Source organism: Acanthopagrus latus, chromosome 22 (assembly GCF_904848185.1).
Source record: "Acanthopagrus latus isolate v.2019 chromosome 22, fAcaLat1.1, whole genome shotgun sequence".
Lineage (NCBI taxonomy): Eukaryota > Metazoa > Chordata > Actinopteri > Spariformes > Sparidae > Acanthopagrus > Acanthopagrus latus.
The window spans coordinates 7,870,397-7,885,294 of record NC_051060.1 but is presented as its reverse complement, the minus strand read 5'-3'; the positions used below and the strand labels follow the sequence as shown (position 1 = coordinate 7,885,294).

General features: G+C 38.1%; 1 protein-coding gene across 2 annotated transcripts in view; it reads left to right on the top strand.

Annotated features, from left to right (window-relative positions):
• man1a1 (mannosidase, alpha, class 1A, member 1) overlaps positions 1-14,898 on the top strand; it is a 150,747-nt gene that overhangs the window by 125,815 nt on the left and 10,034 nt on the right. For both annotated transcript variants that reach the window (XM_037086112.1, XM_037086113.1), the window contains exons 7-11: positions 133-226; positions 4,980-5,095; positions 8,649-8,868; positions 10,022-10,194; positions 10,503-10,618. In XM_037086112.1, coding sequence (XP_036942007.1) covers positions 133-226; positions 4,980-5,095; positions 8,649-8,868; positions 10,022-10,194; positions 10,503-10,618 — 719 coding nt within the window. The remainder of the gene's footprint in view (positions 1-132; positions 227-4,979; positions 5,096-8,648; positions 8,869-10,021; positions 10,195-10,502; positions 10,619-14,898) is intronic.

Below are 14,898 nucleotides of genomic sequence, written 5' to 3'. Positions count from 1 at the left end.
ATATATATATATATATATATATATATATATATATATATATATATATATATATATATATATATATATATATATATATATATATATATGTGCGCTTTAATTAATGAATTTGTGTTTTATTTATTTAATCTTTAGGTAATGAATATCCGGAAAGTACTAAATCGTCTGGACAAACCCCAGGGGCTGTATCCTAACTACCTGAACCCCAACAGTGGCCAGTGGGGTCAGCGTAAGTCCTCCGCCCACCTCTATTACATCCAATCAAAATTCTTCTGTTATGCCTTTCTTCTGCATTTCCCATTTGTACACTGCTTGTGTGTCAAGCAAATACCCAATTTAAACTGAATACAAGTAAGTCATAAATGGTTAACTTATCAATAGAGTTAAAGCTTTATATTGATTTCAAGGTATACTGTATACTATTTTTTTCATCTACAGTAGTATTGTTACTATATTGTTATTATCTATGGTACCGTATAAATGTTCTTAAGTTAATTTACATTTTCACATCAGTCAGTTAAATGTGTTTGTTCAACAATAAAACCCTTCTGTTTTCATTCGGTTAGGGGTCATTGTGACAGATAGTGATTATAATAATTTGTTATACCATGAAACTATGACATTTTCTGAGATGGCTATCAAACCCTGAAAATCTTTAACACTTCTCACCAATTAGTGTAGTAAGTAAACTAAATGTTGGTAAGCTAAGCTGACATGTAAAACTAGTTTAATTTATCACAGATGACATATAGTAGTCCCTACTTACTTGTTAGACCTGCTTTTAACATATCGGACCATTAAGTGGCAGTAAAGATCAGTTTCCACCAGAAAAATATAATCAACACAGAGAAAGACAGAGATGGTAATTTCCCACTTAAAGACATTGGAATTGAAATCTTTGACTTGACAGGCACCTGTACTTTGGGGCTGATATCAGAAAGATTCATTTGCATTAATCAGTTATTATCACCAATGTTAGACCTTTCCCAAGATGACACGTTAATGCATGCAAATTACAACCTTTCTAGTTTGCGATGCACTTTATACTGTTCTTTCAAAGAAAACCATTCTACTCCCGTCATTTATACTAAAATTAGGAATGCAAATATCCATCCATTATAATCCTTTCATTTGGTCCCACTCAGTCTGTCCATGAACTGGTAACTATTATAATAATCAGGTTTTCCCTCTAATTTTAAGCAAATATGCCTGAAATTCACTGTTTACAGCTTCTTAAGTGTGAATACTTGCTTTTTTTCTTCATCTTTTATCATAAAAAAAGGTTTTAGACAGTAAGTCAGACAAAACAAGCATTTGAATAAATCAGTTTGGGCTTTGGGAGATTGTAATGATGGTGTAATTCTTTCTTCACTTTTTTCTTACATTTAACCAATGAAAACAATTAAAGGAATAGAGAAAATTGCCAGCAGTGGAATCTGTAATCAAGGTCATAATTAGTTGCAGCCCTGACGGTAATGCAGCTATTAGTTTATTACCATTTAGACTTAAGAGTTTTTGACTAGCAGTTGTATGATAATGACTGTCATTTTGTCATTTATATACAAATTATTTTCCCTAACTGAATCTGTTTTCTGTTTTATTTATCTTTCATTTTCTTTCATTATAATTTCTACTAAATTTAGCAACTGAAAATAGACCTCCTGCTCCCCACTCCCCCCAGGAAATTGTTTGTTGCATGATTCTATTTGAATCAATTGAAATATAAACCATTAAAGCCAGAGTATTTAACTTTTTAACACAGTAATATAAGACTTAATTGATTAGCCATATAACGTAGTATGTACATTATGATGTCAAAACAGTTTGTGACATTAATTGCAAAATGTTGTGACAACACACAGTGGTGCCAGTCAGTCGTGGGAGGGGAGCAGAAAAGCAAGTTGATAGCTAGAGAGAAGAGGACAGAAACGGTAGTTTTGAGCATGATGTCTGTTGTAGTGTTGATTTGAAGGGGTATTTGTAGTTGTGAGGATGTTAAGCGCTTAAAGATACTCCAAGAAATTGGTTTTGTGTTTTTATTTGGTAAAAGATTTTCATATTAATTTATTACATAATTTTAATATTTTTATCATTGTACATTGTTTATTGACTTCAAAAGTCTTCTAGCTCAGGCTGTACAGATTTCAGGAATATTCCAAGAAATTACATAAAAATAAGCAATAATACCAACGTCGGCACTGGCAGATCAGTTCAAAGTGTTAAGATGCATTTACGATTAGTGTTAAGTTTTCTCTTGGTATCGTTTTAAATATGTGATGACTGTTGACAGTTTACTTCTTGTGATGTAAATTGCTAAATTTATCCGAAACAACGCTGATTTATTTTGCATCGTATTGTCACTGGAGGCAGTGTTGGAAACGTAGTGCTGAATAGCATTTACATTTCTGCATCCCTCTTTTGACCAGTATCAAGTATTTTCATACTCACTGAGCCCTGATTCCTGTCTTTAACATCATGTCATGTCAGTGTGTGCACAAGTGTCTGATCATGTCTCTATGTTTCTGATGGGCTGTGGTAGCAGGGTATAATTTTGAATCCATTATCAGACCTTTCAAACTGTGTAGGTGAACATGTAATAATGATAATGATAGAGGTGAGACTTTGAGGAAGAGGAGAACGGAGGTGTTCAGGAAAAAGAGAGGACATATGGAGTTACAGAAGTCATGTCAGGTGTAGTTGAGGACAAGAATCCAGCAGAAAAAACCTCTCCTAATGCTGGTTGTCATGTCGGGGTAGAGCAGTAGCTGAGCAGATGTAATGAAAGTGACATGGACATGTGGCAGCAGAAGGACGGGACATCAAAATCCATTTCTGCCCATTTTTCTTAAAGTTGCTTACTAAAGTGATTTTTGGCCACTGGAGAGCAGAAATTGGACAAACGTCAACATAGCATCAATATCAAATTTTCAAGTTCTTAAAGTTTCTTTCTTGCATAGAGTTAGATGCACACCACTTTCTTGTCTGTACAGCAAGTATGAAGCTACAGCCAGGAGATGATGAGCTCATGCCATAGTGGAGACTGCGAGAAGAGCTCTACCCAGACAAGAAAATGTTTGGCACATGGCCATTTTTTTGGTGCAGATGAAACAAAAACAATATAACATGTTAATTAGTGTACTTGAGCAGGCTGTTTTCCTCTGTTTGTGGTCTTTATGCTAAGCTAAGCTAACCACACCGGTAATGGACAGAAATAAGACTGGTATAGTTATTCTCAAACAGTGTGAGTTCTGTAATACTTCCTTGTCAAACTCTATGCACGATAGTGATTACGTGTATTTAAAAAAAAATACTTAGAACCGAAACTCAGTTTTGAGGCTTTTCTGTAAATAACTTTATATGAAATGATAAATACCAGCCATTTCCATATCTAAATCTTGTTACAAGTTTCTAGATACTGAACACGACATCAAGAAGCTTTTAGCCTGCTGTGTTTTCATTCAAGTCTCCAAATTACACCAATAATGGATTAAAAACTGTCTTTGTCCTATTTGTATGCAAAATATATTTTCGTGTTCTTTGTGATTTATGTGAGACTGTTGTGTCGAATCAATAGAGCAGACACATGCAGAGGTGGAAGTGGAACTGAAATGATCAGAAAAGAGGTCTCTTTAAAGAAACTGCTGAGATTCTCTTTCCCCCCCCCACTGTCAGCTCATGAGCATTTCGGTTTTGAATTAATTAAACTTAATTAGCTTTCATGCTTAACTGCTTTAGTGCCCATTTCGGCTTGTAAAGGTATCATGTCTGTTCAGGCCAGTCACAGTTCTACATAAAATCAGGGCACATTTCTTATGAATCCCACAAGAAAGTTGTGTTTTTAAATTAGAAATCCTTTGATCCAGTTTTATTATTTGGATTTTTACAAGTCTAGATATATTTCAGAGTTTATTACAGTCCTGCCTGGTGCTGTTTTTGATACCCAGGCCTACTTTTGGAGGGCTGTTAGTGTCTGTGATGGTTAAATATGGACCTGCACCCCTGCGCTACTTACTTTATATCATCTGGTTAATAAAACTACTGAAAGCACATCCACAGTGATAATTGTTGGCATTTAGCTGACACTCTTAACCGCAGCCAGTGACTGTGTTTTCATCCAAGTATTTTATGCAAATGATGACATATTCAATTAGGAATGCTGAATAGAAACAGCAAGTTTTAACAGAAAAAAAACAGCTTTCATGCTCATCTTAGTCAGAGAGGGGTTTTCATCTAGAAAGAATGATGGGATTTGTTGAATAAATTATGACCTAGGGATGTTTGCAGCCTAATGTTGTCTGAAAAATGTCTCAGTACAGCCTCACAGAAATGCTTACTTGGCCTGTGTCTTTTCTTAAACTATGCATACATACAAGTCATGTTTCGTAGGTTTTATCAAAAAAGCCGTTATGTTACCAGGTGTTGATAAGAGGTGTTCAGTCAGATTTTAAATTACGAATATGTTCTTTTGTCATCGGCTTCATGACGCCTATAATCAGACAGTTGAAGTTTTATTTTGCAGATTGCTGATGCTCTATTTGCGGTCGTCTTTCTTGATTTTGTGACGCTCATGTCCCTGGTTTAAATCGTTGAAGGTGGGGTACTCTTATCGGCTCAAAACCAAACCGTCCCCTCCGCCAGCCTCCCCTCTCTTCACTTCAAGATGATCACATCTGACATTTAATCTCTGCGCTCCACAAACAGGGCTGGACTCTGTTAATGACACATGCATATGGATGAGCCTTCACTGGCTGGAGGCTAACCTAAGAAAGCGACCCTCCCATACACACACATATTACTGTAGTGCATCATACACTGCAGGTGTGTCCTCTCTATATTACACGCATACATCCAGCACTGTGACATGTGAGGATGATCTATATATGGTCCAACAGTTGTAATCTAATGCAGCATACGTGTGTGTGTGTGTGTGTGCGTGTGTGTGTGTGTGTTGGTCATAATCATTGTGTATGTGTTTGTTGCAGATCACGTGTCTGTGGGTGGTCTAGGTGACAGTTTCTATGAGTACCTGCTGAAGGCCTGGCTCATGTCTGACAAGACTGATGAGGAAGGAAAGAAGATGTACTATGAAGCCCTTCAGGTAACACACACACTGCTGCCAACAAACACACAACCACACACAGTCAAACAAGAAATGTTTTCAGTAAGCATTGAGGTGACTTTGACTCAGTTCAGATAATCAGTGAATCATTTTCAGTCATTTGTCAAGCAAAAGTGTCAAACAGTTGTTGGTATTAGCTTCTTAAATGTGAGGATTTGCTCCTTTTCTTTTGTCATTTATGACAGTGAATGAAGACTATTTAAGTTTTTGACTGTTGGTTGGACAAAAGATTCAGTTTGGCTCTGGGAAATTAAGTGCTTACTAAATATATGCTTAAGCTGCTATGACTGAGGCAGTTGAAATGATGATCAGCTAAAAAGTTTATTATTTAAAAGTGTCTTTAGATATGAGTTACATGTCACTGTCAGAAAAAGTTGTTTCTTTAGTTATTTTTCCTTTACTTGCAGTATGTAAGTGACAGTATCTTCTGTATGGATGTCACTATATAACACATGGCACATGACTACTTATAAAAGGTTATTTAACTAGAGGTCCACTTTGTAAAAAAGTATATTTTTAAGTCTTTTTAAGTTTTAAGCCAAACTCTTCAAATACTGACATGTTGGGTTTCCGAACTAGTTAGATCCTGTCATGTTAAGATTGCAACCAACACAATCTACACCTAGTTTGTGAGAAAGTTTTCTTTTTTCCCCTACTCGTCACATACTGAAGCTCGGAGTTTCCAAAGTAGACCTTCATAGAACTAATGTGTACAAGAAAAGTCAGTCAGAAGCAATAGAAAGTAAACTTTTCTGCCATGTTAATGATTAAAGATATGGCTGCATATTTTACGTAGATTTTCTTTGTTTGTGAGTTTTCCTTCTGAAAGCTGTATCTGTACCACTGAAACAGAAATGATCCTTTGTCACCTGTCTGCAGGTCCCTAACAGCACCATCTGGGAATGGTGTTAATCCCTTTTTTTCAGTCCCAACAATCCCATCATGTCACAGCACTGATCTCGACGGGCTGTAATTTCCAATCTGTTGTACTTCTACTACTGAGACCTGTCCTTTGTTTAATGGCTGAGCAGCCCAAACTATTGGTATTGCCGCAATATGTGATAACATTTACACGACATGGATAACCACTATAAAGCACTGAATATGTACAGTAAACAGCCAGTGACCTCTACTTGGAAGATGTTCTCAGTGAATGAAATGGAAACATGCTGTTTTACCCACTGTGAGCTGCATGGATTTTCTCCAGATGGGTTTTGCATCCCTCACACACCCTTTGAGTGATGATAAGTGGCCGTTTGATAATAGTGGACAACAAACACGAGGTCAGCATTAGATATTGAATAGTGGTCCCGCTGTTGGATTTATTTCTCCCTGTGGGGGAGGAGGGGGTATTACAGGAATTCAGTTGCAGAAATAATCTTGAAGTATCTGAGTGTTGCTCATGAGATAATGAAAAGAATGATTAAAATGATGATGATGTTGTTACTGAGATAAGCAATGAAGTTTTGTGTTGCTAATGCAGATTTTTATTTTGCTTAAAGTGGCAATTTAGTGATTAAATGTTCTCCGTCTTTTACTTCCACCACTGTCACGCTGACATTTTTTATATATTCAAAGTTCCCTCTTTAATCCTCAGGAGCCAGATAGTGAGTTTGAGCATTAGGGGAGATGATGGTACGGACTGAGCTAAACACACTTTTGTATAAGGAGACAAAGACAGGGTGCAGATGAATCGAAGTGAACGTACAGACAGCTATTCTCTGTTAAAACAAATTGTCAATTTAAATTGTGCTGACAAGCGACGGGCCTCAGCTGTAGAGAACTCATTCTGCGATTGTTTGCCTGTGACACAGTGAGAAGCAAATATCTTACTCTGTGACTAAAATACAGAATTAACCATGCAGGGATACTTAATATATAATACACACATAATCCCTCGCAATCTTCAAGGATTAGAGCCATTCTTGATTTATTTGCCAAGAAGAAGCCTCGGAGGAGGGAGGGACAGCGGCAACAGGGTGAATATCTGAGTCACAGCAGGAAAAATTAAATGTTAACTTTGATTTAATACAATCTGGGCCGCATTAAAGGGTCAGTACATCCAAAATACTTTCAGAGCTTTTCTTCTCCCTTTGAGTGCTACCAATCCATCAAGATTTATCTATCTTTTCTTTCCAGCAATTTTTACATGGTCACTGAATGATCATGAGCTGTGTCCATGTTATCTACTGAAGTTTGAGCCATACTTGTTTATAAGGATGGTGTGTTTAAGGGAGCAGTCTTGTCTTTGTGGATTAAAGTTTTTTAACAGTATATTAATTAGTTTTCACTTTAACAACAACTAAAAAGATGAATACATTTCAAAATCCACAGGAGAAAGATGAAGAAAAAGATTAAACAGTAAGAACAAACAAACCAAAAACACAGAACGCCGGGAGTTAAAATAACAATTTTCAATAGCAACAGTCAGGAAAATTGTTGCAACATGATGACAGAGATATGAAGCTTCACAGAGTGTTGACTCCCAAGTTAGAGAATTGGTTTGTTTATGAATACCACAAGTGGAAGAAACAATCAACATTTCATTCACAAGCCCTCATGCTGTACACCAGGAATTAAAGTGTTTAATTGTTTGCAGGCTTTAGGTTGCCAACTTCAGTAATGTTCACTAGTATAGACTGTCTTTGAGAAATCACATGATTTATAGATAAATTATATAAACAGAGGTCAGATAACAATAATAATAATGATATTGATGATGGTAATAATAATTCTTAAGAGAAAGTTCCTGGCAATCCTTCTGTGTACAGACTGTTAAACCAAACTCTAATTTAAAAGCAGGTGTTTTATGATGGGACCATATTTTTATCATAGTTACAAACTTTAGTTACTTGAACATGGACACGAACACGACCCCTCTGATTCTCTTCGGTCTACAAGCACAATCAGCACACATCATTTGTCAGTTACATCTGTTCAAATAATTCCTCAATAATTTAGAACTGGAGGAAGGTCTCTAGGTCAGTTCAAACAAGGTTTAATCCTGTACAAGAGGAGCATTCACACAGCAACACGCAGGTCTGTTACAAAGTGAAGACTCAGTTTCTGAGGAGGAAAGCTTGGTATTTATCTGTCTCTGTGGGTGTGTTTTTACTCTGACAGCTACTAATTTATGCCCTCCATCACTTAAAGAAAAATCCACAGAGAAGGAAGCGATAACATTCAGTGATTACTCAATATCTTACATGGGTCATAAGACAACATAAAACAAGTCATAAAACAAGGTCACAGGTCATGTTAAACAGTTACATTGAACATGCCTGAGTAAGACTTCAGTTCACATGTCTCTACATGAAGTACAACATTTCCATCACAACATCATTAACTAAACTGTGTTGAATTGTTTGCCGCAGACCATAATGTATTAATTGTAATTGTGTGCAGTAGAAATGAAACATGCACCTGAGGAGAAAAATTACAGATAATGAGACCAAAGGCGGTTTTCTTTCTCTCATGTTTGCATCAACACTTTATTCTTCTTCTTCTTCTTTTTTTTTTTCTTGTCTTTCAGGCGATAGAAACTAACCTGATGAGGAAGTCGAGCAGCGGGCTGACATACATAGCCGAGTGGAAGGGGGGTCTTCTGGAGCATAAGATGGGTCACCTGACCTGTTTCGCAGGAGGTATGATCGCTCTGGGTGCCGATGGAGCGCCCAGCGACAAGACGGGCCACCAGATGGAGCAGGCCGCTGAGATCGCCCGGACCTGTCATGAGTCTTACACCAGAACAGGTAGATATCAATAAAATGATTTGTGTTTGATCATGTTTTCTTCAGTTGACTCAGACTTTAATCTTGCTCTGGAAAAACTTGTATTTAGTATCTGTGAAACCTATTCAGAAATGTTTCTTACTTAGAAGAGTCTGAGTTTAATACAGACCTTTGTTATATTGCTTATTTAAAAAAAGAATGAAGTAATTAAGTTCTTCTAGTGACAGCAACATTTCCTAAAGTAGGAATGTCTCACAGTTGTGTTAATGCTGACAGTGCAGTTGTCATCCTTTTAAGATGCAAATTTAGATGAACATTTATTCAAAGAAAAGTGGTCTTATTTAACAGAGTATTATTTTAATCCATCTTTTATTTTAATCCTCAATCTAAGTATTCTATTTTTCTCCTTCATTTTAATCCATCCTCAAGTCACATTAGGATTTATAAAGGCAGCACTGCAGAACATCACAGCTGCTTGAATAGCATATTAGTTCTTTGTGTCTATTCTGCACTGCTCCCATATACATAACTTAAAGGATAAGTTCACAAAAAAATTCAACTTGAGTCATTATCTACTCACCCTCATGCCGATCAAAAGAAAGGTGATTTTTTGTAGTCTACTAAACATTTTTGGGGCTCCATATTAAAACAGCGTTAGAGCAATCTCCTAGACAGCTGAAGTAGAAGGGGACTAGTTTTCAAAATGTGAAAAACAACCCAAAATTTAAGAAATGCTCTATCAAGCTTGTGTGGTCTAATCCAAGTGCCTGGAAGCCCCCAAGATCTTACATTGATTTGAAAAGATGTGCAGTTAAGCTCGTGTGCCGACTACACAATTTAAATCAATTCAGAATCTCTGAACTTCCAGATCCTTAAACGCAAGTATGAAGGGATTTTTTTTTTCTGTGATGCTCCAGAAATGTTTTGTGGACTACAAAACTTATCCCAACTTTCCACTGAGATGGGGGTGAGAAGATAATGACTGAAATTTTAGTTTTGGAAAGGCTAATCCTTTAAACATTACAACAGACACATGGATAACTATAGATAATCAGTCACAATTCATTACCCCTTAAGATCATCTTTCTATGCTCCGACATTGTGTTTCCATTGACTGCGTTATATGCCATAAATCTACTATCCACAATTTATATTTTTAATTTCTTCCCTCTAGCTTTGAAGCTGGGTCCAGAGGCATTCCGTTTCGATGGTGGTGTCGAGGCCATTGCCACCCGCCAGAACGAGAAATACTTCATCCTCCGTCCTGAGGTCATAGAGACCTACATGTACATGTGGAGGTTCACCCACGACCCCAAATACAGGGAGTGGGGCTGGGAGGCTATACAGGTAAAACGCTTGTTAAGTAAAACGAAGATTGTTTTTTGTTGCATTTTGTTTAGTAAGAGATGTGCAATTTGTACAAAAATGTTCTCATTTCTGTTTCCTACTGCTTGAAAGATTTTAATTTCACCGAGGTTAAACAAGAGACTTCAGCTAACACTGAATCATTTGGCAGCTTTCAAACGACACCAATCAGGAGCCAACAGAGGGTCAACTAATTTAGATGAAGTCTGGGGATATTTTAAGTGCACAAATGTCTTGACTGATGGTTCAGTCGCTGAGGTCTTCCTCGTTTCTCTTCCTCCCACCTTTAGGCTCTGGAGCAGCACTGTAAAGTAGAAGGAGGCTACAGCGGCATCAGAGACGTCTACGCTTCAACTCCCAACCATGACGACGTGCAACAGAGCTTCTACTTGGCCGAGACACTCAAGTAAGACACACAGCTGTACCTCTCTGTAAACCCACACACCCTTCACTTCTGTTCTCTCATGATTGTGCTGTCATCGCACTTTATGGAGGGACAAGTAGCCTGCTTCCCCAAACTGACAGTCACTCATCACACACACACACACACACACGTCCTAACACAAAATATGATATTGTCATTCACTCAGAAAAAGCTCCAGAGAGAGGCTGAGGTCACTGACAAGGTTATTTCACTACACACACTCTGTCACTGAATCTGAGAGGCTTTTACAGCTTTATGCTTCAATCCTTCATCCATAATTACCTTCTAATTCAGGATGGATATGATATTAAGCTGAGAAATAAGTCAGAGATTGATAACAGGAGGAAGAATAAAACAAGTTTAAAAAAAAACTATCTGAAAGTTTTGGTGTCCTACATCTGACCTGTTGTCAAAACCATTTCTGTGTCTTGTCAGACTCATTCTGACACTTTAGATCAGTATATTAATCAAGACACACTTCGCTTTATGGGTCATAATGAGTACTTTTGAAGACCAGCTCTTAATCAGTGGTTCCCAGCCTTAAGTTGTGATCCTTTCAAGATACTTTTTAATGGGGTTGTGAGACGGTTAAAAGGATGGCAGAAATGAAAAAAAACAGATCATCTTCACAATTTTATATGATCTTCAGTTTTTTTCTGTCATCTGAGCTTTTTTTTGGTAAAACACCAGATGATTATACCTCTTTAAACATTAAAAACTTATGTAGACACTTGCAACTCAAAATTTGCTGACATTGCTCCATTTATTTTGAGGGCTTTTATATACAATTATCAGATAGTGGACATCTGAGAACAGACAAGAAATGAAAGAGCAATCCAGAGCCCAACTGATAGACGATACATGGGGCCAATGGCAATATTAAGGGCAGAACGTTTATAAATCGACCAATTATACAAACATTTAAACACTACTATATTGATATTGGCCGGTGTACAAAAGTGTTTTGTAATGACCTGTTACATGTGACAGAGGCTGGATATTTACTGTTTAACAATAACGTTGTTGTCTAAAATGACAGCAGTGAAGCGTAACAGTAAACTTACTGGAGATTTATTAATTGTACGTAAATTATCCCAAGCAAATTCTTGAGCAAACAATAGACCAATAACTACTAGCTTATGAGGCCCAAACTTTGATTCATTGACTAAATTCACAAATATTCCAATTTTTCGACTGGATATCAACTAAGCTGCTCTCATTGATTTCCATTAATATTCTCATCTACATGCAACAGTTCATTCTCCAATTATGAACGTAGCCTCTCTTCATCCGTTCAACAACCTTCTTGAAAAGGTCGGCGTTGAGATCTGGGTCTTCATAATGTTTAAGAGAGGGCCTTACAAATTGTTGGCTTGGCAATGCACAAAGATGAACAGGCAAGAAGCTGTGTGTGTGTCGAACTGTGGTTAAAAACCCTGTTAAGATGCATATGAAGAATGTGCAGTATATGTAACCAAAGAGCGCTCCTAAAACCGGAATAATACCAGCACTTCCCACATGTCCTGATTAGAAAATGCCACATTCGAAATAAGGACTTGTTTAGAGTATGTTGAATAGAATTTGCTGTTTACATGACCCATACAGGGCTGATTGCATTCCAGTGCCGTGCCGGATCTCCGTAACTTTCACTCAATCACACTAACAATAGGTCTACTAGCCAATCAGAAATATAGTGGGGGCGGGCCATGGCCGAACAGATTGATCCAGAGTGCAGTCACTCCACGTGCAGTGGAATCTGGGTTTTCCATACTGGCAACGCGCACCGTAGTGTCAGGATGGACCGCAAATTCATGAAGCCAGGGGAAGACACTAAAGATGTCAACAAAGGCATTAAGAACAAATGGAGCTGGGCTTGGATAGAGGTGGTTAAAAATATCGATTCATCAATGCACTGCAATATATTTTTTCCCAATTCAGTATTGATTAAGAAAATCCTCCGAATCGATTAAGGCAAGCAGCGGCCCCCGACCACCCACGGGCCCAGACCCCCCCTCATGTACACCCCTGTTGGCATAGGAAAAAGTTCAGTCTCCGGATTTTTTTGCAATCCCCCCTGCCCATATCAAAATCAGAATATTGTCATTCATAGAAAAGTGGTATTTTAGTTAGCATGCAAATGTGGTCCTTTTGAGGAGCTGAAAACCAAAAGTATTGCTCAAGATCATGGGGTTTTGTAGGGGTGAATATATTTATACTGCATGTCTGCAGGTCTATTAAAGGTGAAATGTTTGTTACCGGAGCTTTTTGCCACCACTGGCTTTGTAGAGCAATACAATAAACAATTTTAATAGTGCTGTCAGTCTCATTTTCTACCATTACGTGCAGGTAACAAGATACACATTTGTCCCAACTGTACACATAAGATTATGTATCTGTGTGACATAAAAATGTTAAACAGCAGAGGGAGGCTGTACACCAACGACAACATGGCAGGTGTAAAAAAAGACACAGTGTTTTGTGATGATAAACATTCATGATAAGAAAACTGTGATCATTAACAATGAAAACGAGGTGAGAAGGTGCAGCTGGTGAAATGACTAATGCCATCTGGACACAGTTAATCACATATTGTAGCATAATGACAGCTTGAACATATTTTCTTCCTGTTATTGAGTAAAAGCCACCCACGCTGAACTGGAGTGATTTCTCCTGTGAGACGGATAATAATACGAAAATAAAAAGAAACAAATGTTTCTGAGTGCAGAGCTCATTTTTAAAACAACAGAGCAGTTATCTCCCATGTGCCTCAGCAAACGTTGTTTCTGTAATATACCTATAGGTTGCTCAAACCTGCAACTTTGTGTAAGAATTCCCTTTGTAAACTGGCTAGATGCCTGTACTTATGTCTTAAATAGTCGAAATATATTAGATCAGGACAGAAAGTGTGAAAACACCACATGTCCCGACACACCACAGGCAGTTACGACTCACTTCCTGTTGATGGTTGGCAGTTATATGTACTTAACTGCCTGAGTTTGTGTGGGTGTGAGGGTGTGAGTGCGTGGCCACGAACGGCTCTCTACATGTGTTGTCAGCTAAAGTGTGATGTCTGGTGGCTAATAGGGCTTTCCCTCTCAGCGAGCTCTCCAACTGTGCTCAGGAGAACTGTCTGTTTAAAGCGTGACAAGAGATCCCAGCTACAGTTTAACAAGCGTGAACAAGTGTGTACATGTACTCTGTGTGTGAGATGAACTTGTTTGGAGATACTTACTGGTGTTTACAGTAGTTAATAGCGGTTACTTAGCGCCCCACCCTGTATCCAGGCCTCTGTTGTCTTTGGAGGCTGCATACGACCCTGGTTTGGAGTCGTTGACTGTTAGTGAGCAGCAGTTAGCAGGTACTGTAGTCACAAGTAAAGCAATCTGTCTGAAGTTGAGGAAGAGCAGCCTGATAACACAAGAGGGAGAACTAGTACATATCTTCTTTGTTGAATATTATCCTGTTTCAGTTAACAGAATTATTATTATGAAGTTTTGTTTTTGTAGAAGGAAAAAAAAGTTGTTCATAAACCCAGAAAATAACATGGTAGGGCGTTTCAATCTCGGTAAATGTAAACATTAGCCATGGCTGTGTTGATGATAACATGGTCGACATTTTCACATAGTCTTCGATGATGCGCACACAGAGTCCACCTCTCTTCTTCCAGCTGTAGTCCAGCACTCCTTCAGTCTGGAACATGGTTCATCTGTCGAGTAGAGACAGGTCTCTGTTAGCACAACTGTCTCTGATATCATGTCGTTTCACCCATTTGTCCATGTCATTTTCCTGCAAGGGAACCTTAGCCAAGAAGAGCCCTAAACCAAGCTGGAATAGCATGGCTCTTATTGGGACTCTCTGCCTCCCTGGGGAGATCCAGCTGGTCAGGTTGGATGGTCACATGATGCTGTGGGCAGTGACGCTCTCAAAGTCCTGTGCTTGCTTTTCCAATGCTGATGAAAGTATTTTTGTCATAGGTAATGTGTGTGTTCAGCAACGAAGCCAAAAAGTGAATAAAATGGAGCCACTGACCACTGCATGTGCCTCTGTTGCTGTGGCATCTTAGCACAGCAATCAGTGAGTTATAAAATGGGCCCTGGAAGCACTCCACAGTGGCAGCACACTTCTTTTTATATATCCATGGTAGCGTGAGAGTATTTATTGGATGCCATCTTAGTATACACTCCAGAGTGTAGAATGAGTTACCAAAAAAAAAAAAATGTTTCTCAGGAAATTGCGAACTTTAAAATACCATTGAGAATACC